This window comes from Neurospora tetrasperma, assembly GCF_000213175.1.
Source record: "Neurospora tetrasperma FGSC 2508 unplaced genomic scaffold NEUTE1scaffold_3, whole genome shotgun sequence".
NCBI lineage: Eukaryota > Fungi > Ascomycota > Sordariomycetes > Sordariales > Sordariaceae > Neurospora > Neurospora tetrasperma.
In genome coordinates this window covers 1,079,744-1,105,068 of record NW_009799101.1, presented here as the reverse complement: position 1 = coordinate 1,105,068, position 25,325 = coordinate 1,079,744, and the positions used below count along the sequence as shown (strand labels likewise).

At 51.6% G+C, this 25,325-nt stretch overlaps 8 protein-coding genes across 8 annotated transcripts; 3 read left to right on the top strand and 5 right to left on the bottom strand.

The window, feature by feature from the left end:
* Positions 1 to 200: 200 nt before the first annotated feature.
* On the bottom strand, positions 201 to 1,237 carry NEUTE1DRAFT_41386 (uncharacterized protein; the record flags this gene model as incomplete). Its single annotated transcript, XM_009851953.1, has 3 exons — positions 201 to 626; positions 705 to 827; positions 986 to 1,237. The coding sequence occupies 3 exons, from the start codon at positions 1,235 to 1,237 to the stop codon at positions 201 to 203; spliced, it is 801 nt and encodes a 266-aa protein (XP_009850255.1).
* Positions 1,238 to 2,951: 1,714 nt separating this feature from the next.
* On the bottom strand, positions 2,952 to 5,171 carry NEUTE1DRAFT_146073 (uncharacterized protein; the record flags this gene model as incomplete). The annotated part of the gene is made up of 4 exons (XM_009852282.1): positions 2,952 to 3,218; positions 3,307 to 3,356; positions 4,836 to 5,011; positions 5,115 to 5,171. The coding sequence occupies 4 exons, from the start codon at positions 5,169 to 5,171 to the stop codon at positions 3,007 to 3,009; spliced, it is 495 nt and encodes a 164-aa protein (XP_009850584.1).
* Positions 5,172 to 7,104: 1,933 nt separating this feature from the next.
* On the bottom strand, positions 7,105 to 9,039 carry NEUTE1DRAFT_62379 (MAP kinase; the record flags this gene model as incomplete). Its single annotated transcript, XM_009852281.1, has 3 exons — positions 7,105 to 7,595; positions 7,660 to 8,321; positions 8,392 to 9,039. The coding sequence occupies 3 exons, from the start codon at positions 9,037 to 9,039 to the stop codon at positions 7,451 to 7,453; spliced, it is 1,455 nt and encodes a 484-aa protein (XP_009850583.1).
* Positions 9,040 to 12,849: 3,810 nt separating this feature from the next.
* Positions 12,850 to 14,927, top strand: NEUTE1DRAFT_129408 (uncharacterized protein; the record flags this gene model as incomplete). Its single annotated transcript, XM_009852280.1, has 2 exons — positions 12,850 to 13,649; positions 13,719 to 14,927. 2 exons carry the CDS (start codon positions 12,850 to 12,852, stop codon positions 14,779 to 14,781), a joined length of 1,863 nt encoding a protein of 620 aa, XP_009850582.1.
* Positions 14,928 to 15,076: 149 nt separating this feature from the next.
* Positions 15,077 to 16,611, bottom strand: NEUTE1DRAFT_62374 (uracil-5-carboxylate decarboxylase; the record flags this gene model as incomplete). Its single annotated transcript, XM_009852279.1, has 1 exon — positions 15,077 to 16,611. One exon carries the CDS (start codon positions 16,424 to 16,426, stop codon positions 15,245 to 15,247), a length of 1,182 nt encoding a protein of 393 aa, XP_009850581.1.
* Positions 16,612 to 17,253: 642 nt separating this feature from the next.
* On the top strand, positions 17,254 to 18,568 carry NEUTE1DRAFT_121883 (thymine dioxygenase; the record flags this gene model as incomplete). Its single annotated transcript, XM_009852278.1, has 3 exons — positions 17,254 to 17,338; positions 17,420 to 18,246; positions 18,312 to 18,568. The coding sequence occupies 3 exons, from the start codon at positions 17,297 to 17,299 to the stop codon at positions 18,442 to 18,444; spliced, it is 1,002 nt and encodes a 333-aa protein (XP_009850580.1).
* Positions 18,569 to 18,940: 372 nt separating this feature from the next.
* On the top strand, positions 18,941 to 19,975 carry NEUTE1DRAFT_100378 (uncharacterized protein; the record flags this gene model as incomplete). The annotated part of the gene is made up of 1 exon (XM_009852277.1): positions 18,941 to 19,975. One exon carries the CDS (start codon positions 18,941 to 18,943, stop codon positions 19,973 to 19,975), a length of 1,035 nt encoding a protein of 344 aa, XP_009850579.1.
* A 1,403-nt stretch (positions 19,976 to 21,378) lies between these two features.
* On the bottom strand, positions 21,379 to 23,910 carry NEUTE1DRAFT_146068 (uncharacterized protein; the record flags this gene model as incomplete). Its single annotated transcript, XM_009852276.1, has 3 exons — positions 21,379 to 22,553; positions 22,606 to 22,756; positions 22,810 to 23,910. The coding sequence occupies 3 exons, from the start codon at positions 23,908 to 23,910 to the stop codon at positions 21,379 to 21,381; spliced, it is 2,427 nt and encodes an 808-aa protein (XP_009850578.1).
* Between the last annotated feature and the right edge of the window lie 1,415 nt (positions 23,911 to 25,325).

Sequence of the window (25,325 nt, the reverse complement as noted above, 5' to 3'; positions counted from 1 at the left end):
TCTCGGAAACGTGAATTGATGCTGTCAAACAGGGAACCTCCAACATTGTATTAGACTGGGGTGATTCCGGCAGCACCCTGAAAGACGGAAGGCGGATTGTAGGGGAACACAGCCTAGGAAGTGGATTTAGATTCGAGACTCTTAGGTAGTTAACACAAATTAGCCTTGATGCGTGATGGTTGAGAAGAGTCAAGAGCTTACTAATGGGTTTCGCTAGCAATCGGAGTCTTGACAGCAAGCCAGTCATGTTCCAAGACCTCTGAGATAGACAGCCTCTCTGCCGGCACCGGCTCCATAGCTCCCAGGATTAGGTCGATACACGCTACTCCCGTCGATGTACGCAATGAGCGAGTGGGAAACTGTCTCATCTTTGCACAGTATTCAAGCATGTCGTCGAGCTTGTGGAATGGCGGAGCGCCCGTCAACATACAAAAGACTATGGCTCCCAATGCCCACATGTCCACCGCAGCAGTATAATTCTCTGAAGTATCGACTAACTCAGGAGCGATGTATCCGCTGGTGCGGATGTACTCGGTGGACACCGGTGCGCCAGTTGCCCTTCTGGATATTCCGTAGTCCGCTAGCTTGACGTGCCATGAGGGTCCCTTTGAAGAGATGAGGATGTTCTTTGAGTTTGTATACATTAGTTCATATTCCAAACGAACCATATATTATGAACCATGGTAGTGCCAATAAAAACATACTGAAGGCTTAAGATCTCTGTGGGCGAAGTCGTTGATGTGCATATACTGCAAAGCTGTGGCAACTTGTCGGGTAACTATGGCTGCCTCGGGCTCAGTAAGGAATGTTTCCTCATCAATGTAGCGCTGAAGATCACCGTTCGGCATGAATTCCATAGCGATGTACAGGTAGTGCGCATCTTCAAACCAGCCAAGGAACTGGACGAAGCAGTTTCGGTACTAAATTAGACATGGTTAAAATAAATGTGCCACAATGAAGGTGGGAATGTAGGGCTTTTACTTACCTCTGCCACTGTATCCCCAGAGAACGTTGTGAGGGCATGGAGCTCTCGCTGTGATGACTGACTGAAGTTCGTCTGTTCCTTGTTGATCTTCTTGACTGCGCGCACCTTGGATAGAAAGGGAGGATACACAGCCTTTTCCTTCCAGACGTCTCCGTGGTCACCAATCCACAACCGCTCTTCCGGACGCCAACCATCAGTGACACCTCCGTGACTATTGCAATGGTAGCGAATGGCATCTTGTGTGGTGTCCATGACTTCCAGCTTCCATTCACCCAGATAGGTACCCAGGAAGCCGTTCATGGTAGGCGTAGAGAGGGCGTGTGTACTTCGAGTCAGATATTGTCGTGCTGAGTTCGAGACTGGAAATTGTTTAGCGGAGGAGAAAAATTGGGTAGAGAGAATGAGAAAGGCCGAAGACATGGGAAGATATCCCCGAAGCTTTCACGCAAAGCGGAGGAAAGAGTTATCATAGTGGGATGACTCTATCTCAGCTGTCCTTTAGGAATGGAAAGAACAACTACCCTCAGATGGGCTACTTCTCTTCCACGTTAGCTCGTCATTGCCGCAATGCTTACATGGCGGAGTTCTACTGAAAAAGTTGTTCATTGCGGATAGTGGCACGAGGAAAGTGTAAATTGTTGGCAAGAACTCCGGGACCCATCCCGCCGTCCACGGCTCGTTATGGCTTGTTCTTGCATATTGTAAGTACAGCCGTCAAGATGGAAATTTTGACTTGCAGATTGATTAGCTGTACGATCATTGACAGATGTTCAATACTCGACATGGCTTGCCGCAATAAGGGACCTGTCCACCAAATCGAACACCCGCTTGGTGAGTTGGGTACTTCTATAGATGTACAGATAACTCTTGTGTTTTGGCCTACCGCGCACAGCACATGCGCATTACAACTTGACCCAAAAACCATAATTTGAGAAATGTTACGTTTGGTCTTTTCTGCATATGCATTTTTTTGCATATGAAAGTCTGATGCTGCGTTCAAATATCGGAGTGTCCTTTGTACCTTTTGTGGGGCTGGGAGGGATGGATCTCTCGCTGCGCCTTCCGCCAATTCCCCTTTCACCAAGGGGGTAAAAGAATGGGAAAAATGGAATCCTCGCTTGGAATAAGGCTACTGCTACCCGTTAAGTCTGTAATAAGTCTCCACCCCCCTTTCCCTTTTTTTTTTTTTTTTTTTTTTTTTTTTTTTTTTTTTTTTTTTTCACATTTCAAATAAGGCGATAGCCACTCCTTTCACAGGTGACGGATCTGTCATACAGATTCATAATGTCAATGAACCTGAAGATTTTACCAAAGAGCAGATGTTGTGTTAATATTGTTGTCCAGCAGTGAATTGATGATTGACTGGCTAGGTATATGTACCCTCTGTCCCGACTCTCAGATGCCTAAAGATAGGTGGTGTTGTGTTTGAAAAAGCCCGCCAGATCCAACCCAAAATTAACCCCCGTCTTGAGATCGCCCTGGTTGGCGAGGATAGATATGTTATACAAGCAGCTTGGCTTTGGGAGCAATATTTTGTATATTTTCCCCTCGAATTGACTGTCCATCTCCAGCACTAGAATTACATATATGTGTCTCGTGTCTACAGGGATTATTTGTTTAGGTGGTGCGCCCCATTGTAATCAAGTCAATCGCTCCACTTGCCCTATTGAATTCAATGAATGCAGGATGTATGTAGTAGATCCAATGTCGAAGCTAGTGTAGCCTATAACAACTCGTTGTCCAGTGCCAGTGAAGCTGTAAGCAGCGAGATTGGAAGAGGCAGCTAAAGAGTCTGTATATGGGGCAACTATATTTCAAGCGGGCAATGTTGTTAAGCATCTCCCCTCTCGAGGATAGTGCTGATCAAATGATCTGACTGCATCGATGCTAGCAATATCAGTCAACGCCTTGGCCGAATATGAAGAGAAACTTACGTAGGACTACATACCTAGCCTGCACACCCCTCTCACAGTACTCATCCGCCGCTCGTTTAGGTAACCTCCAACTTGGGAAGAGGTTCCTCAGCTAACCACGAAAGGGCGTCGCACCCTTGGTCTAGAAATGCACTGATCGAGGAGGACGTAGCCAATGTTGTTGTCGTTGTGCTCGTTGTCGTGCTCATTGTCGTACTCCTTGTAGTTGTGGTCGCTGAGGGCGCCGCCGCAGTTTCCCTTTGGGGAATTCGCGGTGCCATGGCTGAAATGGACGTAGAAGTAGAAGTGCTCTTGGCCGTCTGTTCATGGATATCAGTAAGACTGGGATATAGCCGGTGTTTTTGTGGCAGGGACAGGAGGCATGGGGAAATTCCTGGGAGTACTCACCTCTACCGATGACGGCCGCGAACACTCTCGTCTCTGTGTCATTCCTGCTTCTTGCGTGGTTGTTGGTTCAAGATGTAGGGATGTTTGTGTTTTGAGGGATAGGTGACTTTGGATGGTATTGTGGGTAGTCTTTGGAAATCCATGCAGTGTTGTGATGGAAAGAAAAAAAGAGGATGAGTTTACTTGGACTCACAAAGGCTTGTATTTGTATGTGACTGGGTGTGAGCACGGCCTTGTAGGCGCAACTACCTTAAACTTGATCAAAATACATTAGTCAGAGAACTACCGGCATTCTGCAATGCAACTGCGATGCGATTTTAATCCCCGGCGTGCCGGATCACGAAGACCTGATTGACTACTTCTCGAGAGGGGGATGTATCCTCCGTCATCCCAGCTGAGTCTGGGTTGTTGTTACCGAGATTGACACCCTCGAGGAAAGCCGCATGTGTACAAAGCCCATCATAGGGTAGATTTGTATGAGGCCATGGACAAATCATGGGCAAACCTAACTTGTCGGTTAACGTATCACGTGGCAGTTTCTCTGCGAACCCTGCCGGACCTATTTGATCAGTCGGTTTTTCTGTCATAAAGCACTAGTACCGCTCCGGTGCCGGTGTTCGATGCGTCGCTGCCCAGGTGAAACTGCACTCCCGGCAAAACCGTCTTGACTGCACGACTCTGGATTGCATGGAGGGAAAAGTTATCTAGGAACTCGCTCATGTTTCTTGATACAAGTCCGTTTAGCCGTCATACAGCTGCACAGTCATATACTCCCCCGACTTAGTGAAAAAGGTCAGAATTCTGTCCGAGTAATGAAGAATAAATCCCCCCTTTTCTGCCTTTTTTTTGTTCTCTTGGTATGGATACTGTATGTTGAAAAACCCAGTTATTCCACAGCTTGCCGTGGCCTGCTCCATGTTGATTGCCCCGCCACCATCGAATGAGTATGTTCATCGGATGAAGAAGAAAAGAGTTCCCTCATCTATCCCATCTTCCTCTTCATCCCATCTAATTTGTCGTCGTCGTATCAGTCACCGTCTCAAACAATACAGTTGTTGTCCGTTTCGTTTTCTTCAGTGTCGGTTTCATTGTCCCACGTCACGGTATCCGCCGTTCCTCCCTTTGCGGCGCTCCACAGGCTGCTATCATTCGCTTGATATGTTGTTTTCTTTTATGGATGTGAGGATGTGTTGCCAAACAATGTTACAGATTATCTCCAGAGGCCATACTGCGACAACAAAAATTGAGGCCACATCGTGATCCGGGTGCGTCGGGTAATGGGGGAGGGACTTCGGCGAGATTGTCAATTTTTCTGTTGCAATGGATCCAGATGGCTTCTGATCGGTGCCAGAACCAGAGAATCCCAAGTAAACACCAACTAATGACGGCTGGGACCCAACTGTGAAGTTGGACATTTGAGGTGTCACATTGGACAGTTGTTGTCTTTCACAGCCGGTGGAACGACGCAAGTTGTTCTAGCCCTTCAATCCAGGCGGAGGGGTCCCAGCGGATGATTGGTGTTCACGTACTCCAAAAGGGCCTCGCAGCCTCGCTCGTTTAGCTGTGCGGCGGCGATGATGGCGGAATATGTTGCTACAGCCGATGCAGCCAAAGTGGACGACGTTCCCGTCGTGGTGGTTGTTGTAGGCGCCGCGGACGACGCTTGTGCCCTTTCTGGGGCTTGAGTGGGACGGCATGGGGCGGACTGGAATCTGTGTCCGTTCTGGTCTGTTCACGAACATTACGTTAAGCTAATCTTCGCGGTGATATGGATAGGTGCCCAGACAGGAAATGCTAGGAGTACTTACCAACGGAGACAGCGAATGTTGATGCCCGTTTTGGGCTTGCTGTTTGCAGCGGGCCATTGTGTACTGATTTGGTCTAGAAAAATTTTTTGAAGACTTCTTTTCGAAACGCCACAGTGCTAAATGGCTGTCTTGATGGAATCTGGCAACCGGAGAAATTGTCATTCATGCTGCTGCTGCCGCTCTGGAGGGTGGTTTGGGAGGTGGTTGCGTGGCAAGCGCCTGTTTCTGGTCAGCGAAAAACCCAGAGGACCGAGAGGACAAGGTAAGCTGGGGAGGAGATAAGAAGAGAAAGGAAGAAACAAAAATGAATTGGAACATGAAGTAGACTTACAACAGCCAGAAATTCTTCCTGCCCCACGAGAACACGAAGAACACGTTGATGGAGAACACCACCAACCAGATCAACGCGAGGAGGACTTTGTGGGCCAAGGCTGCCAGGAGTGTTGTGAGGACAGCGCACTCGGACGTCGTGTGGAAGGATGAAAGAAAAGAATGGGAGGGAAAAAATGAGATGAAAAGTGGATGGTGGTCAGAGGATGGAATAGTAGTTGGTACTTAGGTAGCTTGGTGTTTGTTGCTGATGAAGAAGCGTTGAAATAACCAAGCAAGTGATGAGAAAGTGGTCAGCTAGAAGCCAAGCAGGTACCTTGGAATATGAATGAAGAATCCTTTATGTCTGGTGGACTTTCTTCGCTGTCGAGATGATATAGGTATGTGTCAAGAAAAGAGAGAAAGAATACCAAAAGTTGAATGGGGAGAGAAGGACCCTTATGTAAGAGCTTGTGAAAAATGCCCTGTGGTGGCAGGGTCGGACCACTTACGCTGCTCAGACCGCCCGTGATATGCACAGTGCCTGCTACTACAATGCAATAAAACGGGCACCTGGGCAGGTATATTCCTGCAGTCCTTCTTTCCTGGTATTGAGCTACGGAAGTACTCATAGTGCACATATATGTAATTCCATTATAACCGTCCGCTCCGTTCCTTTCATGGTCCCTTCTTAAGTTAACCCTGAGTAGTATTCCCGTCAGGACGAACCTAGGTACTTTCTCCCTATACCTCTTAATCGTCCAAAAAGCAGACGCTACGCCCCTCGTTTATGTTGGCAGTGGAACGGATAAGACTCAGGGCGTACATCATAGGTTTGCCGACTATGACGACCGCAAAAACTTGTCGCAATTCACAGAAATCGCCTACCAACAAGGGTACCGTATCACCAACAAAAAGATACTGGCATCGGCACCAGTGCCGTCAGACCCGTTCTAGATTCTACCTGCACGGTCATTATTCCTCTATGTAATCCTCGAAACTGCCTTGACTTATATGCTATATGCATACAAAGAGCGCCAAATCTATGTTCATCCAACACTCACCAATCGCGATTGGGGCACCTCGTTTGAATCACAAACCGGATGTCACCTGCAGCCCGATTTCGTACAGATTTCATAACGTTCAAGTTATACTTACCAGCCATGGAGTCGACCGTGATCGTTCCCACCTTCCATCATTCAGTTCCAATTCCATGTCAACCAAGGGTTAGGGTTGATATTAAGGGGCTGGCCAAACTGTACCAAAAGATGTCATTCCCATTTCACACAACTGCAATCAACATACCATATTTCGAGAAAATCTCACCCAAACCATAATAACGAGGAGAGGAAAGAAGAGAAGAAAAGACAAAAAAAAGGTGTTCCGCACCGGACTCGAACCGGCAACTTCCAGTTTACTTGGTAACAGCTCACGAAGAGCTCTCCCTCATTACTCCCGGATGTACCAGCGGACCACGGAAGAGGCCGCTGGTAAGGTGGGCTATATACCCCTTAGTGGCTGTAGGCAGAGATGAGATGAAAGGGTTAAAGGGGGGCTGGGAGGGTGCAAACTTGGGGTATTTGGTGTGCCCACACGTCTTTTGGAACCCGATTTTGAGGTGGGCATGGATGGATGTCATGAGTACGACTGCATGTCACTTCGCCTTTAAAAGAGCTCTCTTGCTCAAATCGGTCCCGTTTGTTGTTCGCTAGCCACAGGTACCATTAAGATGTGCGAGCCTCGCGAAACCCAAGCATACACGGTGCATATACGAATCCCTATCCAGTCCTTATCATGAGGTTCATTCATATTTATATATCCAAAAGCTGTCAAACACGGGTCGACTCGCTTTTGCCAAAGTTCTCATCCTCTTCAAAATCAAAGACACCAGGTTCGACATCCTTAACCGAAGAAACGACCCCATTGTCTTCCGGTACACGACTCTTGTGCTTCCGGCATTTGCAGAAATTTCGTGGCCCATGAACTGAACTCGCCAATTTCGATCGATTATTCCCACCGCAGACACACTATGCCTCTTCCTTCCCATCCTCCCAGCCCCATACCGTGGCCAGGAAACGAGCCACGTTCACACGCCTTGACCGTATTTCCAACATCCAGGGGTGGTCGAGCATACGCCAAGGGCTCGCTCTGCGGTTGGGATCCTTCTCCAAGCTACACAATTATCCTGGTTAGCTTGCTGGACAAAAGAAAAAGAATAAGGAGTGGGTGCACATACCAGCAGTCAATGAAGTACTTGAACTTGTCAGTCCAGAAAATGTTCGCATCAGGCTCATCCTTCAGCTTCGGCACAGGCTGGCGGACGATGTACGTCAACAGGTCAATAAGACCGGCACGGGGTTGTGAGTCGGTACCATCGGCGGGGAAGGGGAATCGGTGCTGTGCAACCTCGAGCAGGGTAACACCCAAAGACCAAACGTCCGAGGTGATGGTATATGACTGGCCTGTGATTCGCTCAGGCGCCATGTAATAACTGGTACCGATGAATGTGTTGGCCGCGCCGTTCGTGCCATAATCGCCCGAGACACCGAAATCGCAAAGCTTGACCTCGCCGTTGCGACAAAGAAGGATGTTGCTAGGCTTAATGTCACGGTGGATGATCTTCTTGCTGTGCAGATATGTCAATCCGTGTAGAACGCCCTCGGCAATCTTGCCCAATACCCTTTCCCCTGTACGCCCGCCAAGCTTCTTGACTTCTTTATAGACACTGTCAAGAGAACCACCTTCGCAATACTCCATGGCAATGGAGATGGTCGCGGATTGGGTGTCAACAACGGCGCCAAAGTACCGACAGATGTGCTCGGAGGCGCACTGCTTGTTGAACCCTAGTTCACGGACAATTTGCTTGGCAACGTCCTTGTCGGGGTTTGCTGTGATGATCTAATCAGAGAGTCGTCAGCAAGGATTCGAGCAAAATCATGGGATCAGATCTCAGGCTGGAGTGCCATACCTTGAGCGCAAATACGGTCTTGCCGCCCTTCAACCTGGCTTTGGTTACCGCACCTCCCGCACCCTCGCCTAGGGGTCCCAACTCCTCGACTCTCTTCTCCATCATGGCGATCCTCCATCCATCGTCATCAAGCTCTTCGACATCTAGTGTCCTCGCTTTTTCCAGTGTAAGCTTGTCGAATGCTTCCAATCCATGCAGACTGTTTTCTCGTTCCATACCCACACCTCCCTCGCTGGCATTGGAGTAAAGAGAACCCACTGCAGAGACAGGGTCTGGTGTGCCGTGTGGCCTTTGGGCGCCGATAAACGAAACATTACTATACCGGGTGTCGGCGCTGGTAGGGTTGCTCTCGGGACCAAAGCTGCCACTCCTGCTATGCGCCGCACTGCTATCGCTGGCACCGCTAGCGCTATAGCCTTGGGCGCCTGGTCGTCCGGCAGGCTGCTCATGTGGTATTGTGGTGCTACCCATGGGGGTAGCGAGTTTGAGTTGTGGTGGCGCCGCACGCGCCGGAGGAGCGCCGGGATTACCGACGGGCTTAACACTTAGAGACGGGGGGATCGCAAGGCCAAGACGTGGGGGGCCCCGACCACCGGGGCGAGCGCCGGGGATGGCTGGCCGGAGGAGGGGTGCGGGGGCTGGTGCCATTGTGGGAACGGGGGATGGTCCCTGTTGGAGTTGGGGTGCCTGGAGACCTGGGTTGGCCTGCATGGTGTGAAGTGTGTTAGCGATGAATTGGTGTTGCCAGCAAACGAGTGTGGACGCGAAACGAGTGTTATAAGGTGTGAGAGGCAGTCACCAGGCACCTTGAAAGAATGGAGGGCAGAAGAGAGCAGAGAGGTGATGCTGGAGAGGCAATTGGGGAGTCCTGATTGAAGAGGGCGAATTGGGTAGTTTTTCTACTTGCCTTGGGGGCAGCATCGTTGCTGCTTTGACCTTGGTGATCGGCCATGGTAGTCTGTTGAGGGCAGATGCCTTTGCCGTCACTCGGTGACGGACGTTTCGAATCTTGGAGACAAAGGGTTCAGACTCTGGAAGCCTGACAAGCCTCAGTGCTTGAAATGGGCCGAGACCTGCGAGGCGAAATTGAGCCGGTCACGAGACGTGTAGTAGTGCCGTTGTTGGTCTTTGGCCGCAGATGGTCTTGTAGTTGTGCGACGATGACTTTGCTTTCTTCGCTAGTGGTAATATCTGACTGGCGAGAAAACGAGGTCGTCGAGCAAGACAAGCTGTCTGAGGTGCAATAGGCGAACGGGGCGACTTGGGATGAAGAGACGAGACGAGTCGTTCGGACGAAAAGCAGTAATGTAATTTGTCGGCAAGGGGAGGGGCGCACTGTATGGTAGGCGACGAAACCCGGTAGGTGCAGACTCGTACGTCAAGGGACGTCAACTGACAAACAACGAGATGGCGACGAGTCGAAGTGATGTGGTGCAGATGGGACGTGTGTTTTTTTTTTTTTTTTTTAAAAAAAAAAACGGCTGAAGATGGATGATAGATCAAGCGTCGGTTAAGAGAAATGCGGGATTGCCGGTGTATAAAGAAGTCGGGCCTTAAAACGAACGTGTACTATGTAGGTACTGAGTATGTAGGGTCAAGCTGTGCGTGTGAGTGCGGGATGCACGGCTAGATATGCAAGTGGAAGCCAGGCGACACAACTATGAAGGACTCTCGTAGGACTCCAACCTCGGCAGGGAAGGGAAAGACGGGACCGGGCCGGACTCTGGGAAATGGGCCAGGCGCCGAGCGTGAGCCACTGGCAGTGTTGCAATCTCCGGCGGAGTCGTCTGGCAGTGGAGAGGACGGAGGTTATGATGTTGGGATCTGTCGACTTGCCGTTGTTTCTGTTGACACACGGGGATGCTTGTGCGAGTTTTTGATTTGAAGAGCGGCACTGCCTGGGAGCGGACCTGTCAAGGCGGGCAGTGTCTGTCTCGGCGGTGGAGTGGATGTCGGCTGTGTGCCCCCACACTTGGCAGTGTGATCGGATCAGGGGTCCTTCGCTCTTATGCACAGGGGAATGCCCGCTGCGGCCCTGAACGGCGGGGTCTTGTTCTCCTCACAGGAACATGGGACTGTTGAACAGGGCGAGAATAGAGCCGGGGGTTGCAATTCAGCGATAGAGCGGCGCTTGGAGCTTCTAGTCCTCGAGGTTTGTTGAACTTGGAACCGAAGACGATTGATGGTTAGACAGGACTAAAAGAAGGGACGTTAGAAGACTACTATTTCCTCCAGCAGCGCTTCAGTTGTTTCGTCGGGCTCCGCTGCTGCAGCACCTTGAGTACCATTTCGTCAAGACAATTCGATGATGAATACGAAAACATACTACCTAACCACATTACCACATAGGAACCAAACAATGGCACTTTCTCTATCGTAAGAATTGAAGACACAGCACCCATGCCATTGACCAGGCAAGCCAGGGCGAGACCGTCCCGGGGTTGGTGCGCATCTGATGACATCCGTACACTACGTCTATGGTAGTACCCCAGCTCGCCTGGTAAACGAAACTCGACTTACAACGGTCTTTAGAAACATCTGATTGGCACGCTGGAAAGCTGCCACAGGGCGTCCGATCGACACTCCCACTGGCCAGTCAAGCCTGTCCTTTCGCTTCAACCCTCCCGCGATTCCACCAGTCTCGCCTTGTTGTTCTTACCACAGTACACCACCAGGGGGGGACATCGGCATCGTCAACGGGTTCTGCGGTATGTGGGCACGGGGCGCAAACTTTGTTCTCTCAGAGTGCTTGGCCAAAGAGGCACAGAAAGGATTGCCTACGTCGTTGAGAGACACTGTGCCTCGCAGTTCACTGTGAGTGAGCGGCGTTTCAGAAGAGACAGCCTGGAGAGTCTACAGCATACATAGTCAGCTCAGGCCTTGAGATTAACTTCACCATCTTGGGGAGCCAACCAGGTGGATGAAACGCTTGCTTGCTTTGGTCAACACAATCGTTTACACTTGAAGCAGGTGAGAAGTTATAGATGACAATGAAGGACCTCAGCATATGCGAATCGAGATGAATATGAGGTATATCATCAAGCCATACGAGGCATGATCATGCCATGCAAACAAAACACTTTTACCTCCTTTCATTGCTCGACAGTTCATGCTGATACCTTGTTCTGGCCTATTTGCCTGCTTGTTCGATGGGGGCATTCGGGGGCCAAATCGGTAGGCCACTGTGCCAGTAAAGTACCACAACGTTAGCATGGCCCATCATGTTTATCGAAATGCCCGAGTTGGGTAAGGGCCGATAGCCCATGCATCGCCGGGGGCAAGCTCGCGTGTGCCCTACCGCGGGTTCCACTCCAGACTTGGCCCGTTTAGCGGCGGCCATGAGGATCCGTAGTCTTGGGATCATCGTCAACGACTGTCCTTCTGGGGCACTTAATCATGACACAAGAAGGGGGCCGTTGGAGGACATGATCTCATCTGTCCGAGCATCAAGACAACGAACGAGCTGCATCCTTGAGGTCCGTCCTGTCTTTCAGCCGACCGAACAAGCTGCTTTCCCTTCTGTCATCGATATGTGTACCCCTTGCGTAGACTTTGTTCGGAAACGGTGCAGTCAGCACGACACACCACCAGAAGCTCGACATTGCAGTGCTTTCCGACATGGACCTTGATCCTAGACTGCTCATGCTTCTTGGCTCATTCCGAAACAAGAAGAAGCTCTCCTATTTTTTGCATTCTTCCAAGCGCCCAGAAGTCGCACTATGGAGATCAAACCAACGGTTTCTTCGTATTCCATGAGATGGAATGTGGAAACAAACAACCCAGTCCAAAACTTAAGCGCCGATGGGTTTGGTGGCTGACGCTTGTTATGCGACGTTGGCGGTTCGCCGGCGCTTCGGCTTGCGTTTCAAGGTACATTGGTGGGTCTTGCTGTGATGCTACCCCAGGGGCAGGCCCAGGCTTGCTTGCTTGCGGTCCGTGTGCGGACGTCAGGTCTTGGCGATCTGTATTGGAAGTTCGTGAATGGAAGGACAATGGGTATATAGGTGAGGATGAAACTCTAAGAAAATGGACACTTTATCACGATACACAGTGATTATTACCCTCATGGTATCGTTTCGCGAGAGATATGTACATAGGAGATGGAGGACGGCTTGGTGAGGCTCTGGGCTGTTGGGGTTTCTGAAGCACCGAGGCACCCCATAAAGTTCAGATGCCATGCTTACGTAATGACGTTCAATGTGACATTGCAAGCACGCTTTCCCTTTTCGGTCATTCCCGAGAACCTTGCTGAACCAAAAATTTTGAATTTTGTAGCGATCGCAAAGTCGTTATCAGTTTATCGACTGATAATCAACACTACAGAAACACACATCGAAGCTGCTAGACGCGCCCATCACGGTCCGGGAACGAATTCGCAGTTGACGACATTTTGCATCAAAGATAAATGTTTGTCTAGACCTTTTGAATCCAATCCCCGCAAAAAGTAGCAAACCAACAATGCCGTCTGCCACAGCCGCAAAGGCCAAAAAGGCCAATGCCAATGCCAACCTCAAATCCAAGATCAACAAGGCGCCCGCCGTTACTGAGATTGATGAACAATTTGATCACTCTGAGGATGAGTCCGACTTTGGGTCTGAACTAGATGTGGAGGATGATGAGTCGGCTGGCTCAGATGAAGAGGACGAGGATGAGGACGAGGATGAACACGATTTAGAGGAGGGCGTCTCAGACGAAGAGGAGGGCGTCTCAGATGAAAATGAGGACGAGGAGAACCAGAGCGCCGAATCAGGTTCAGACTCAGACTCCGATTCGCTAGACAGCGACGCCCCCAGAAAACGACGCCGTACCTCACCCACCATCGACGACATCGTTGCTCAACTTGAAGACGAAGAAGAGGATGACACGCCTGTCGCCCCCGTCAAGCCTGTCTTCAACAACGTCCCATCCCGCATCAAGAAAAAGCAACCTGAGGCTCCCAAAACAGAAAAGACCGAAGAGGCAACACCAGCCCTACCAGTACCAGAGCCTGCCAGCACAGTCTCTGTTCCTATCGACGCCAACACCACCTTCGACGCACTCAATGTCCGCCCATGGCTGGTCCAGTCTCTCGCCAACATGGCCATCAAGCGGCCAACCGGCATTCAAAAGGGTTGTATACCCGAGATTCTCAAGGGCAGGGACTGTATCGGTGGCAGTAGGACAGGTTCGGGTAAGACGGTAGCATTTGCCGTTCCCATTCTCCAGCAATGGGCTGCCAACCCATCCGCCATCTTTGGTGTCATCCTCACGCCCACCCGGTAAGTCCACTCCGAGTACCCCTTAGCCCCCACAAACAAACAATAGGTGAAGGCTAACCACTTCCACAGCGAACTCGCCCTCCAAATCATGGAGCAAGTCATCGCACTCTCCCAGCCCCACGTCCTCAAAGCCGTCCTGATCACCGGCGGCGCCGACATGCGCAAACAAGCCATTGACCTTGCCAAGCGTCCTCACCTCGTCATCGCCACTCCCGGCCGTCTCGCCGACCACATCCGCACCTCAGGCGAGGACACCATCTGCGGCCTGCGCCGCGTCAAGTTCATTGTGCTCGACGAAGCCGACCGTTTGCTCGCCAACAGTGGCCACGGATCCATGCTCCCCGACGTCGAAGAATGCTTCTCCGTTCTCCCTCCTCCTTCCGAGCGCCAAACGCTTCTCTTCACCGCCACCATGACGCCCGAAGTCAAGGCCCTTTCCGAGCGCCCGCCCATTCCCGGCCGCGCCCCCGTCTTTGTGTGCGAAGTCGACACCCAGCGGCTCGCCATCCCCGCCACCCTGCGCCAGATGCACCTCCAGGTGCCGGTCACCCACCGCGAGCACTACCTGCACATGTTCCTGCTGACCCCGCAAAACGTGGACAAGAGCGTCATCATCTTCTGCAACCGCACCAGCACAGCGGACTTTTTGCACCATTTGTTGCGCTTGCTCGACCACCGCGTTACCTCTCTGCACTCCAAGCTCCCCCAGAGCCAGAGAATCGACAACCTCGGTCGGTTCCGCGCCTCGGCTGCGCGCATTCTGGTTGCTACGGATGTGGCGGCCAGAGGTCTCGATATCCCCGAGGTCAAGATCGTGATCAACTACGACATTCCCCGCGATCCGGACGATTACATTCATCGTGTTGGTCGTACGGCGCGTGCGGGCCGCAAGGGTGATGCGGTGACGTTTGTGGGGCAGAGGGATGTCGATCTGGTGCTGGCGATCGAGCAGAGAGTTGGACGGCAGATGGAGGCATGGACGGAGGAGGGCGTCAACTTGGAGACGAGAGTGATCAGGGATGCGCTGAAGGTGGTGGGCGAGAAGAAGAGGGAGGCGTTATTGGAGATCGAGGAGCAGAAGGAGGTGGGCGGGAAGAGGAAGAGGGGGAAGGAGAAGTTGAGGGCCATGTAAGATGTCTTGATGAGGAGGATAGGGAGGAGAGGGGGAGCCGAAGTGGAGGAGGTAATGAAGGGAAAGGGGGTAGTGGATGTTTTGATACCAAAGATGTGTGTTGGGGTAGGGTGATAGATAAAATATTGAATAAAGGATTAAAAGACATGAAATCGATGCCAAGCTATTGTTTATTTCTTGTGCTTATATGGGGACTATGGCCCGGCTTCTATACATTATGTCTTGGGTGAGTTTGGTTTATCAAAAGGATGAGCCATGGCCATCACTGATGCTTGTTTTCAGGTTGAAACAAATGCGAGGACATTCGGTGGATAATTCACCGAACGGAGGTTTGCATTTCGAAAGAGATTGCTTTATATCGCATTCCATTTTCCTCCATATTTTTAATATCAAGGGCCAGCCCTCCGTTGTGTATATACACCTCATAATATCTATTCACAACCCTCCTTTCTTCACCCCGCAACTATCGGCACCCATCTCTCCTCAAGTTCAACACCCTAACCGCATTCGCGCCCATCACTCCCCTAACCTTCTTCCCTTCCTCACTATCTTCCCCATCCTCCGCTCCAAACGCCTTCCTCACCGCCGCCCCATTCCACGTAACACTCTCCCACTCGCCCTCTTCATCGCTTCCCAACGGCGGGAAAAACGGATGATCAGTACCAAACATCAATCTCTCGTGTCCCTCCGGCCCGCTGGCTTGCACGGCAGCCTTCAACCCCACATCGCTATACACCACGGCGTCAAGATAAATCTGACTACTCAACACCTCCCAAATCGTCTTCTTCGGCTTCGTCCCCGCAGAGTGCAAATGTCCATCATGCAAAATACAGCTTTCTATCCTCCCCACCAGGAAGGGCAACGTCCCGCCCGAATGGGCCAGCAACATGTTCAGCTTCGGCACCTGATCAAACACCCCCGCCAAATACATCCTCGTGACAGCAATGGTGGTTTCCATGGGAAAACCAAGAGCAAGCGGCAAGACGTGGCCGTAGTTCTCCTTGGCGCGGGGCCCCCAGACTTCGTTAGGCAGACCGTAGTGCGGATGCAAGAAGATCATGAGTCTTGCGTCCGCGAGGGCGTGAAAGACGGGCAAGAGATCGGGGTCGTCTAGCCCCTTTCCCAAACCGGAGGTACCAAGGATGACGCCCCGGCAATAAGGCAGGTTGGAAACGTGGGCGATGGAGGCAAGGATGACGTCGCGGGGAGCGGTCAGAGGTAAAGCGGCAAAGAAGAAAAGCCGGCCGCATTTCTCTTCGCACATGCGGCTGAAGTCGGCGTTGATGGACTCGGCGATGGGTCCCGCTTCGGAGGCGGATAAGAAGTCAAGCCAGGGGTTGGCGAGGGAGACGACGGAGATGTCGATTTCGTGGGTTTCCATAAAGTGCATCTTTTGGTTGAGGGAGGAGTAGTGCTTGGTCAAGGGCCGGCCGGGGATGTTGGCGGGCGTCTCGCCCCGTGCTTTGGCCGCTTCGGCTTCTTCGAGGATGGGAACCTCGGTGTCGAGCAGGATGAGGCGCGGGTCGGGGGAGCCGGGGAAGGAGCGCACGAGGGGGATGGAGGTGCGGGATTCGAGGATCTTGACGTATTCGGGCGGGTACATGTGGGTGTGGATGTCCACTACTTTGCCGTCGCCGAAACCCATGGTGATGGATTGTGGTGGTGGTGGTGAGGGGAGAGAATAGGGGTTTCCGTGTTTTGGAGTTCAGTAATGAGGGGAGTGATCGTGAAGCTTGGGGATGGTCAAGCTTCAGTGGTGGTGATACTTGGATGTGGTGTTGCAGAATGAGGTTGGTGAAGTACTAGGACAGCAAGACAAGAAAAGACAACAAACAAAAAACAATACCTTTGTACAGTTGCTTGGCAACCAAACTAAAACAATGACGAACAGGCGTTACACTACAAAAAGAAACACGTTGGTTGTGTCGTGGTAGCATATCATGAATACCCCGCCCTTGATCTTCCCTTTCCCCCCGCATTCCGTCGTTATCGTAGAATGCGACAGTGTAACAGAGCCGAGAGGGGGCAAAGACAAGCTTATCATGGGAAGTGGGGATTTAATAAGAACGACTTGTAAGCAGAAACACCCCTTCTGGAAGGCGAGGAAAAGATTACTGCGACTAACTCTCCAACGCTGTCCACTGACATCAAGCAAACGCAATCAGAGAGCGATCGCGGAGTGGCCGTTGCCTGCCCGTTTCGGTCATGCTATCGTTGCATGCAGCGACAGATCCCAGCTTGAACTAAACCCAACTCGAGGTCGAGTCTCGAGGTGCGATACACTTGCCCGCAAGCACTCGTGCCAGCCACCGATAAAGGTGATATATCGGGTCAATATCCAATAAAGAACATTCGATACAGTCTGTACCTCCGTGGTTGTGCTTATCTCTCTCGTTGGCCTTGTTATTCTGCTTAATTGCCTGTGATACCCCGCCCGTGACAGCTTGTTCACTTTTGAACTCTTTGCGTGCTCAGTTCCAACACGAGAGGAAACGACTTGAATATAAAAATCAAAATGGAAAAGGCTGCTGTCAACGAAGACGGACTCGTCATCCCGGTATGCTACACCTTGGGACGTAGCCATTGCTACTCACCCAGTGCCTGCCTATCCATGGGGGCCAACTAACCCGTCGAATAGCTCATCGACTTCTCCAAGTTCCTCGAGGGAGACGAAACCCTAAAGCTCGAGACGGCCAAGGCGATCCTCCACGGCTTCCAGACAGCTGGGTTCATCTACCTCAAGAACATCCCCATCCAGCCCGATTTCCGCGAACATGTCTTCAACACCTCGGCCAAGTTCTTCAAGCTCCCCAAGGAGAAGAAGCTCGAGGTTGGCTGGACCACGCCCGAGGCCAACCGCGGCTACTCAGCCCCCGGCCGCGAGAAGGTGACGCAGTTGACCGACCCCGCCGAGATTGAGAAGATCCGATCAGCCGCCCCCGATATCAAGGAAAGCTATGAGATTGGCCGCGAAGACGAGCCGGGCCACCCGAACCCGTGGCCGGCGGAACAAGACGACCTCGTGGGGTTCAAGAGCACCATGAATAACTTCTTTGACCAGTGCAAGGCGCTACACGTCGAGGTGATGCGCGCCATTGCCGTTGGTATGGGCATCGACGCCAACTACTTTGACAGCTTCGTCGATGTGGGTGATAACATCCTGCGCCTGCTACACTACCCGGCCGTGAAGAGCGAGGTATTCAAGATCAACCCCGGCCAGGTGCGCGCTGGTGAGCACACTGACTATGGGTCTATCACCTTGTTGTTCCAGGATTCGCGTGGTGGCCTGCAGGTGAAGAGTCCCAATGGGCAGTTCATCGATGCGACACCGATTGAGAACACTGTGGTTGTCAACGCTGGAGATCTGTTGGCTAGGTGGAGCAATGATACCATTAAGAGCACCGTTCACCGTGTGGTCGAGCCCCCTAAGCAAGAAGATGTCCACCCGCCCAGATACAGCATTGCGTAAGTGTTGCCTCTTGTTTCCCCTGGGTTTTGAATGAGTCGCGGCTGACCAAAGCTCTCCTTAGGTACTTCTGCAACCCCAATCACAAGAGCTATATTGAGGCCATCCCGGGCACGTATGCGGCCGAGTCGGAGAAGAAATATGAGGGTATCAACAGTGGGAAGTACCTGGTGCAGAGGCTGGCTGCCACCTACTAAGGGTAGCGATAAGAAATTTGCGTATGGCGCGTCAGATTGAGCGGAGGGCGTTTGGAGCTTTGTTGAAACCTATACCTTGTTTTGTTAGTTAGTTGAGTCAATACGAATGATGAATCATGAGCACTATCCGACAATGGCACAGTTAAAGTTGGTGAGGATCTTGAAAATGTTGCGAGGAGGAGAAAAGCCGAAAATGACAAGGGATGACCCATAAGAATCGTGTAGGGCTGATGGGGATAAAATCGAGGGTGCGTAATTACAGCCTGTTACGTTACTTTTACAGACCTGCTACCGCACAACGGTATTTTTTCGGCCGAAGAATACCACCCAACGTCACCGGCTCCATCCAGTCCACTTGCCCAAACTTTCCACTTCTTTTCTCTTCTTTCTCTTTTTCTGTCATCCACCATCCATCCAACCCAGACCGACCGGTCCCCAAACCGTCGTCTGCAAAACACACACTACCACCAATCTCAACCGCAAGACCATAAACATAATGAACAACGACGAACTAATAAAATACGCCTCCGACGCCGCCTCGCGCGGTGACGACCTCTTCGCCCTCCTCACCTCCGAGTCCATTCCAATCGACGCCACCTCCACCGAAGCCGACCTCCGGCGCGCCTTCCGTCGCAAAGCCCTGACCGCGCACCCTGACAAAGCCGGTGACGCCTACGACCCATTGCTCTACGAACGGCTCGAGCGCGCGCGCGATGTGCTTATCCACGCCGAGGCGCGCGCCGCCTACGACAACGGCATGCGCGCCATCCTGCAGAAGAAGGCGACGCTGGACGCCATGTCGGCGCGTCGGAGAAAACTTGTAGAAGAGCTGCATCAGCGCGAAGAGGCGGCGAAACGGCAGAAGGTGGATGAGGAAAAGGGAAAACAAGCAGTGGCGGCGGAGGTGGAGGCCATGGCGAGGAAGGGGAGGGCCAAGTTGGAGGAGAGGAGGAGGTTGATGAGGGAGGCGGAAGAGAGGGAGCGTGCTGCCGAGGCTGCTGAGGCTGCCGAGAAGGAACGACAAAAGAAGAAAGAGGAGGATGTGAAGATGGGTGGGACCGGTGCCGGTAGCGAACAACCTCCAACAGCTGACGGCGTCAACGTCAACGGGGGTGGAGATGATTACGACTCCAAGATTGCCGAGCTAGAACGCAAGCTCGAAGAAAAGCGCCAGCGGAAAGCAGAGAAGGAAAGGAAAAAGGCAGACAAGAAAGCGGGCTCGGGCAAGGACAAGGACAAGGACAAGGACAATCAAGACAAACCCCCCTCCACCTCCAACACGACACGAGAAGAAGAGTCAAAGGCTGACGAAAACAAGGCAGCCCAACCACCACCACCACAGCCAGCACCAGCGCCGACGAAGGAACCAGCTGCTCCTGCTACGGGCGAGCCTGCGAAACCAACAGCAGCCGGTGGTGGTGGCTTCGCGGCTACCATGGCAAGGCTGAAAGCCGCTCAGGCGAAGCGGGATGAAGAATGGAGAAAGAGAGAGGAGGCTGAAGCTGCGGTAGCGCAGGCTCAGTCGTCATAGTTTCTTCTGCTCTTGTCCCGTCAGCCCGTCGTTCTGGTCGTAATTCACGGTCCATCTCGTCGTATTTCCGGTCCTGTCACTGTTCCTTTGCGCATCATGATACCCGAATTTTCTATCGCCCATAGAGTAGTCCTACGAATGTAGTCTCGACTTTGCGATTAACAATAAAAATCTATGCTTACACCCATTTTTTCCCCGAGTACTTAACAACATACAATCATGTAGAGAGTAGACAGAGCCTGAATGAGATCGAGGGCCCCACTCCACCAAAACAGTGCAAAAACAAAACCAGATTTCATCTTACAAAACGATTTGAAGAAAAAGAATTACGGTCTCTCCCGCCGGGAATTGAACCCGGGTCTCGAGCGAATCGAACTGATATTGATGTTTCAAAGCTTGACAAGCTCACATACTGACCACTATACTACGGAAGATGTTTACAACTGTTGGAAAATCAGCTGTCGTAGTTTTGGTTGGTTGTTGGGATTCTGGCTCAAATGTAGGGCTTATATACTACATATTCTTTTAGCCCTGGAAGAAGAAAAGTCTGCTTCGACAGAGATTCTTCCTCTTTCCTCGCTTACTTTCTTTGAAACCGAGCCTAGAAACGCTGTATTATGTTATTTATAGTGACGCGGAAAAGAGAAGAGCTTAAGTCGCTCCTTCGCTTGGTTTGATATATTCACCGGAAGGGTATCATTGGGGGTTTGTTGGTAGAATTTCGAAAATTGTTTGGTAAGCAGGATGGGAAAGTTTGTGGTCGAGATGGTGATATTCGTGTTTTATAGAGACGAGACTATGGCAACCAAGGTGATTAGATATTCAAGCCATATCAAAGGTTGGTGATGCATGTAAAGGTAGATCAATGAGGATGTTAGTGGATGACTAAAGTAGATAAGACACATCTCTCTTGTGCGTTTACCCATTTGTAAATCAATCACTATTACCAGTAGCAGAGGATCAAGCTGTGTATGAATCGAACTAATATGATTTTAACTCCGCCGGACTATGTTTTACATGCCCCTTGACCATGCCCAGAGCCCATCTGTATATGACACCATACCTGAACATACATATTCATTCCCAGATCAACCAACCGTCCAAGGGCCCGTTATATACATGATTTATCCATCCCATTCATCCATCGTGAATCCTCCTTATAACGTATTATAACTCATAATGTGTATACCAAAGCTTTTCCAAAAGAGTATTCCCAACAACATCGTGTTTGATAAAACGGTGGTGTTAACTCCCCGAGGAACACTCCAAAACCCAACAGCCAGAAAGGAAATATACCACCACTAATATATCCTCCACTATCCTCCATGATCTCATTTCCCTCATATGTATTCCTCTCCCCAATTCCTAATTTACACCCCGAGTCTTTCAGGTATGTATGTAACTCACCGCCAAATCCGATTCCACTCTCCCACAAACCACTCAAGCGGCTGCAACTGCATATTCCTCCCAACCCAAATAGCCAGTCCGCCCAGGACCCCCAAGCTTCCCAAAACCTCCAGCGCAATGAGGCTTTTATACATCAATTCATCCGCAATCTCCATCAGGCCCAGGGGATCTGTCTCCCTCTGCCTCTGCTTTTGATACCTTTGTTGCTGGTAGTGCTGACGATGACCGTAACTATGACCGTGACCGTGACTGTGAAAACCGAATCCGAACAGTCCCATTTCCTGCTGCTGCTGCTGCCAATCGGTAGTACCCTGTCGAGTATCCCCTCTTCTTCTTCTTGTGCTGAGGCTCCTGCTCGAGCCGCTCCTGTCCCTACTGCTTGTAGAAGGGATAGGAACCAGGGTTCCGTCAATGACGCATTCGCCGATTTTCTCGGTCAACCAGACTGCCCGTTCGTTACGTGCCAGAGCTTCGTATTGTGCCCGCTCTTGTGCTAGGCTCTTCTGCAGCTCGGTGGCCCAGTTGGCCAGTCTTACTTGGGCCAGTCTCTCCTCGCGCTGGGTGTGGTCCGTTATGCGGGCAAGAGCATACGACGAGGTGGCGCCTATAGGACCGGAGGTGTTGTATCTGTTGAGGAAGGAGGATGCGGCGCTGCCGGAGCGGGGGTTATGGGATGACGGAGATAGCGAAAAGACACTGCTAGGCGATGTGGGAGACGGAACAGCTGATCTTTCGGAGACTAATTTCTTGCGCCATTGGACGTACTTACGGGCTGCCGAGTGGCGAAGCCAGGAGGCGCCGTCGGGACTGAAGACGCGCTCGACAAGCCGGGAAAGTTCAGATGGTACCAGAGGCTCGACATAGTCTGTGCTCATAAGAAGACTTGCGTCCATCATGTCGTAGTCGGTGCCGGCGGCGCTGGAGATGGCATATACGCCCTGTTCTGCGGGGTCGGGAGGCGAGGGAGAGAGTGTTGATGAAGATGCCGTTCTTGAGGGCGTGATGGAGAAAGAAAAGGGGCGGATGTTTGCTTCTCGGAGCTGAGCCTGGATTTGTTCCTTGCTGGCTGATATTTGCTCGGGGGACATCAGGTCGGCTTGAGACAAGAGGAAGATGATGTTCGTGAGAGGGCTGAGATGGTTAAGGTAGGCGATATCAACAGGACGAAGTCCTAGCAGAGGTGTTAGTTCTAGGTCCTTTGGTTTCCAACCTGGATCTCTTACTGTTTGAAACCAGGTAGAAAACAACATCAATCTGGACACCACCCTCTCCACCCAGCATGTTCAACATATCTCCATCATTGAGAGCGTTGACGTTCATGCGCTGCATCTGGGACTCGATATACTGCACCACAGGCGTGATGGTATCCATACTCTGGCCGGAAAAGTCAGCATAATCCAATCCGGTACAGATAAGAGACAACATACAGACGATCCACTCCCATAGCCAGGAGTATCGACAAAGCAAATATTACGATCCAAGACGGTATCCTCCATGCTCTTTCTCCGTTTCAGCACATTAAGGTCATCGATCTCGGACCACCACTGAGGGTATGGTTTTGTGCTGGCATAGACTTCGGTGATTTGACTTGTGCCATTCGAGCTTTGTCGCCTACTGCTTGACCTTGAACCGCCTTTAGTCTGTTTTCCTTTTAGGGTCACCGAGTTCTTCAAGCTAGGTTGGGGTGACATGGGTGACGGAGTGATTGGATCAACATGCACAATGTGTTCGCAAGACTGAACAATAGCCTTGATCAACGAAGTCTTGCCTACGCCGCTGTCGCCGGCAATCAGGACCTTGAGCCGGCCCATGCTCTTTCCTTGGTCGGTAAAGGGTCGCCGGCTGGGCATCTTGATGCTCGGCATGATGAGCTGGGGATCACTACCGCTGTCCATCATGCTAGAATCGAGATAATGATTTTCGAGTTCGGTGTTGATCTCGTCAGGGTGGACGCTGGGCGGAATACTGGCCATGTCAAAATCGTCGGAGAGGCAGCAGATGGAATTGCGCCGCGACGATGTGTCACTGACAGCGGACGCAGGACCTGTGCTAAAGAGAAAGGGGCTAAAGGGTGCTTGAGACAAATCGTTGGACGGGGTGGCAGAGGATGGCCTGGGATAAACAGCGTCTTCGATAACGTGGTCTAGGGTGTCAAGTATCTGGTTTGGAGTGTGGCTTTTGTGCTGGTGTTTGGGTTGCGTTTTTGTGCTCGTGCTCCCGCTTGCGCCGGTCTCCTTCTCTGGCTCTGGGGTGCTGCTATGATGGGGATTGTGCCGATTATGGGAGAGACCCCGAGCCCGTCCGTGGTGGGCTTCGGAGCCCTCGACAACAGCGTGAGTTTTCTTCTTGTTGTCGCGCAAGTGTCGGTGCGGACCAGCGAACGACGATGGCTGATTTCCCGTCAGAGGACCAACTGAAGATTCATCGCCAAAGCAAAACGTCATTTGCGGCGCCGGCGGTAGACGTAAAGACGGGATGTCATTGTCGGAGCCGCGAGGTCGCCCGAAGGCATCGTTGTTTGAGCGCATCGCAAAGAGAGCAATCTACATACACAAGGGAGTCGAGAAAGCGTTGAAGGTTCACGGAATGGGTAGCTAGTATGGCGCTTGATATTTTGATCTCGAAGGGGGCGGAAAAGAGAGATCAAAGAAGATAGCAAACAGTGGGGAGTACAAAGTAACAAGATGCAGCGAGAAACGGGGGTCAAATGGACCAAGTCCCGCCCGGAACCAGTTGGAGAGCTGAGATCACTGGATCGTCGTTTGGGTTTCAAGGCGCAGTCGTGGTGACGGGGTGATGGGATGTGTGTAGTGTACGAGGGAGGGGGATGTGCGATGTGGTGATGACAGATGATGATGATGATGAGGAGGAGGGGCACCCATTGCCTTCTTTTTGAATGGAAGATTCATTCGTTGCCCCCTATCACCATTCGGACTTGTAGCACCGTGACCGTGATCCATCCATGGAATGCACGCAGGAGAGCTTGGAGCTTCCCTTCCCTTCTCCTTGTAGGTGCATACATACCGCTGGCCGACCGTCCAATACCTGGCCCGGCACTCGACGATTGCTGGGAGCCAGAGTCACTATCCGAGTGGACCTGATAGCGACGACATCCATTTCCCGTCGTTCCCCGCCTTCCTGTAATGGATCGCCCTGAGGCAGTGGACCTGCTGACCCCATCTGGAAAGGTATGTACTCGGGTGGGTCCATGGGGGTCGGACACACGCGGGCGCCACAGCGGTAAAACTGGCCAAGACCACACTAGCTAACCTAACCCCGCTACCCACTTCCGCCCCAAGTAACGAAGGAATGGAAACTGCCGACGGAGAAGGTTCCGTCGCATGGACCGTCGCACATTTCAACTCAACTTCACATTCAACCTTTCCGATGACTGACGATCCCGCAATGGAATGTTCCATGTTGCCCTGAATGGCGCCGAATGGAACTCGAAACTCCCCGAAATCGACCCATTCCAGACGTTTCCCGACTTGAATGGCCTGCTTCCCTTATCGACACACCATGACGAGCAGTCACAACAGCAACAGTTGAACCTTCGATATTGCGACAAGACTTGCACCATCCATCCATCCATCTGTCCTGGAGACTTCTGCTCGAAAATCGCCAACATCCAAGCAAGATGCCTCCCTCCATGGTCCATCGTTGACGGATGGATGGATTCGCGTCATCGTACAGCCGCTGTCAACCAGATGTGTCTTGTCAACTGGGATCCCCCGACGGTGTTACTCACGGACCCAGTCAAAGTATCTAAAGAGAAGTACAACCAGAGCTCTCTCATATAAGTCTGAGAGCAGCCCAAAATAGGCACATACGACCATACCCACTGGAAAACTCGGGATCCCGTCCGCTCTCCCATAGATAAGCCAGTGAGGGCCAGACTAGTAGTTGGGTCGGTGACGACCAGCGAATCCCTGGTGTTGTATGT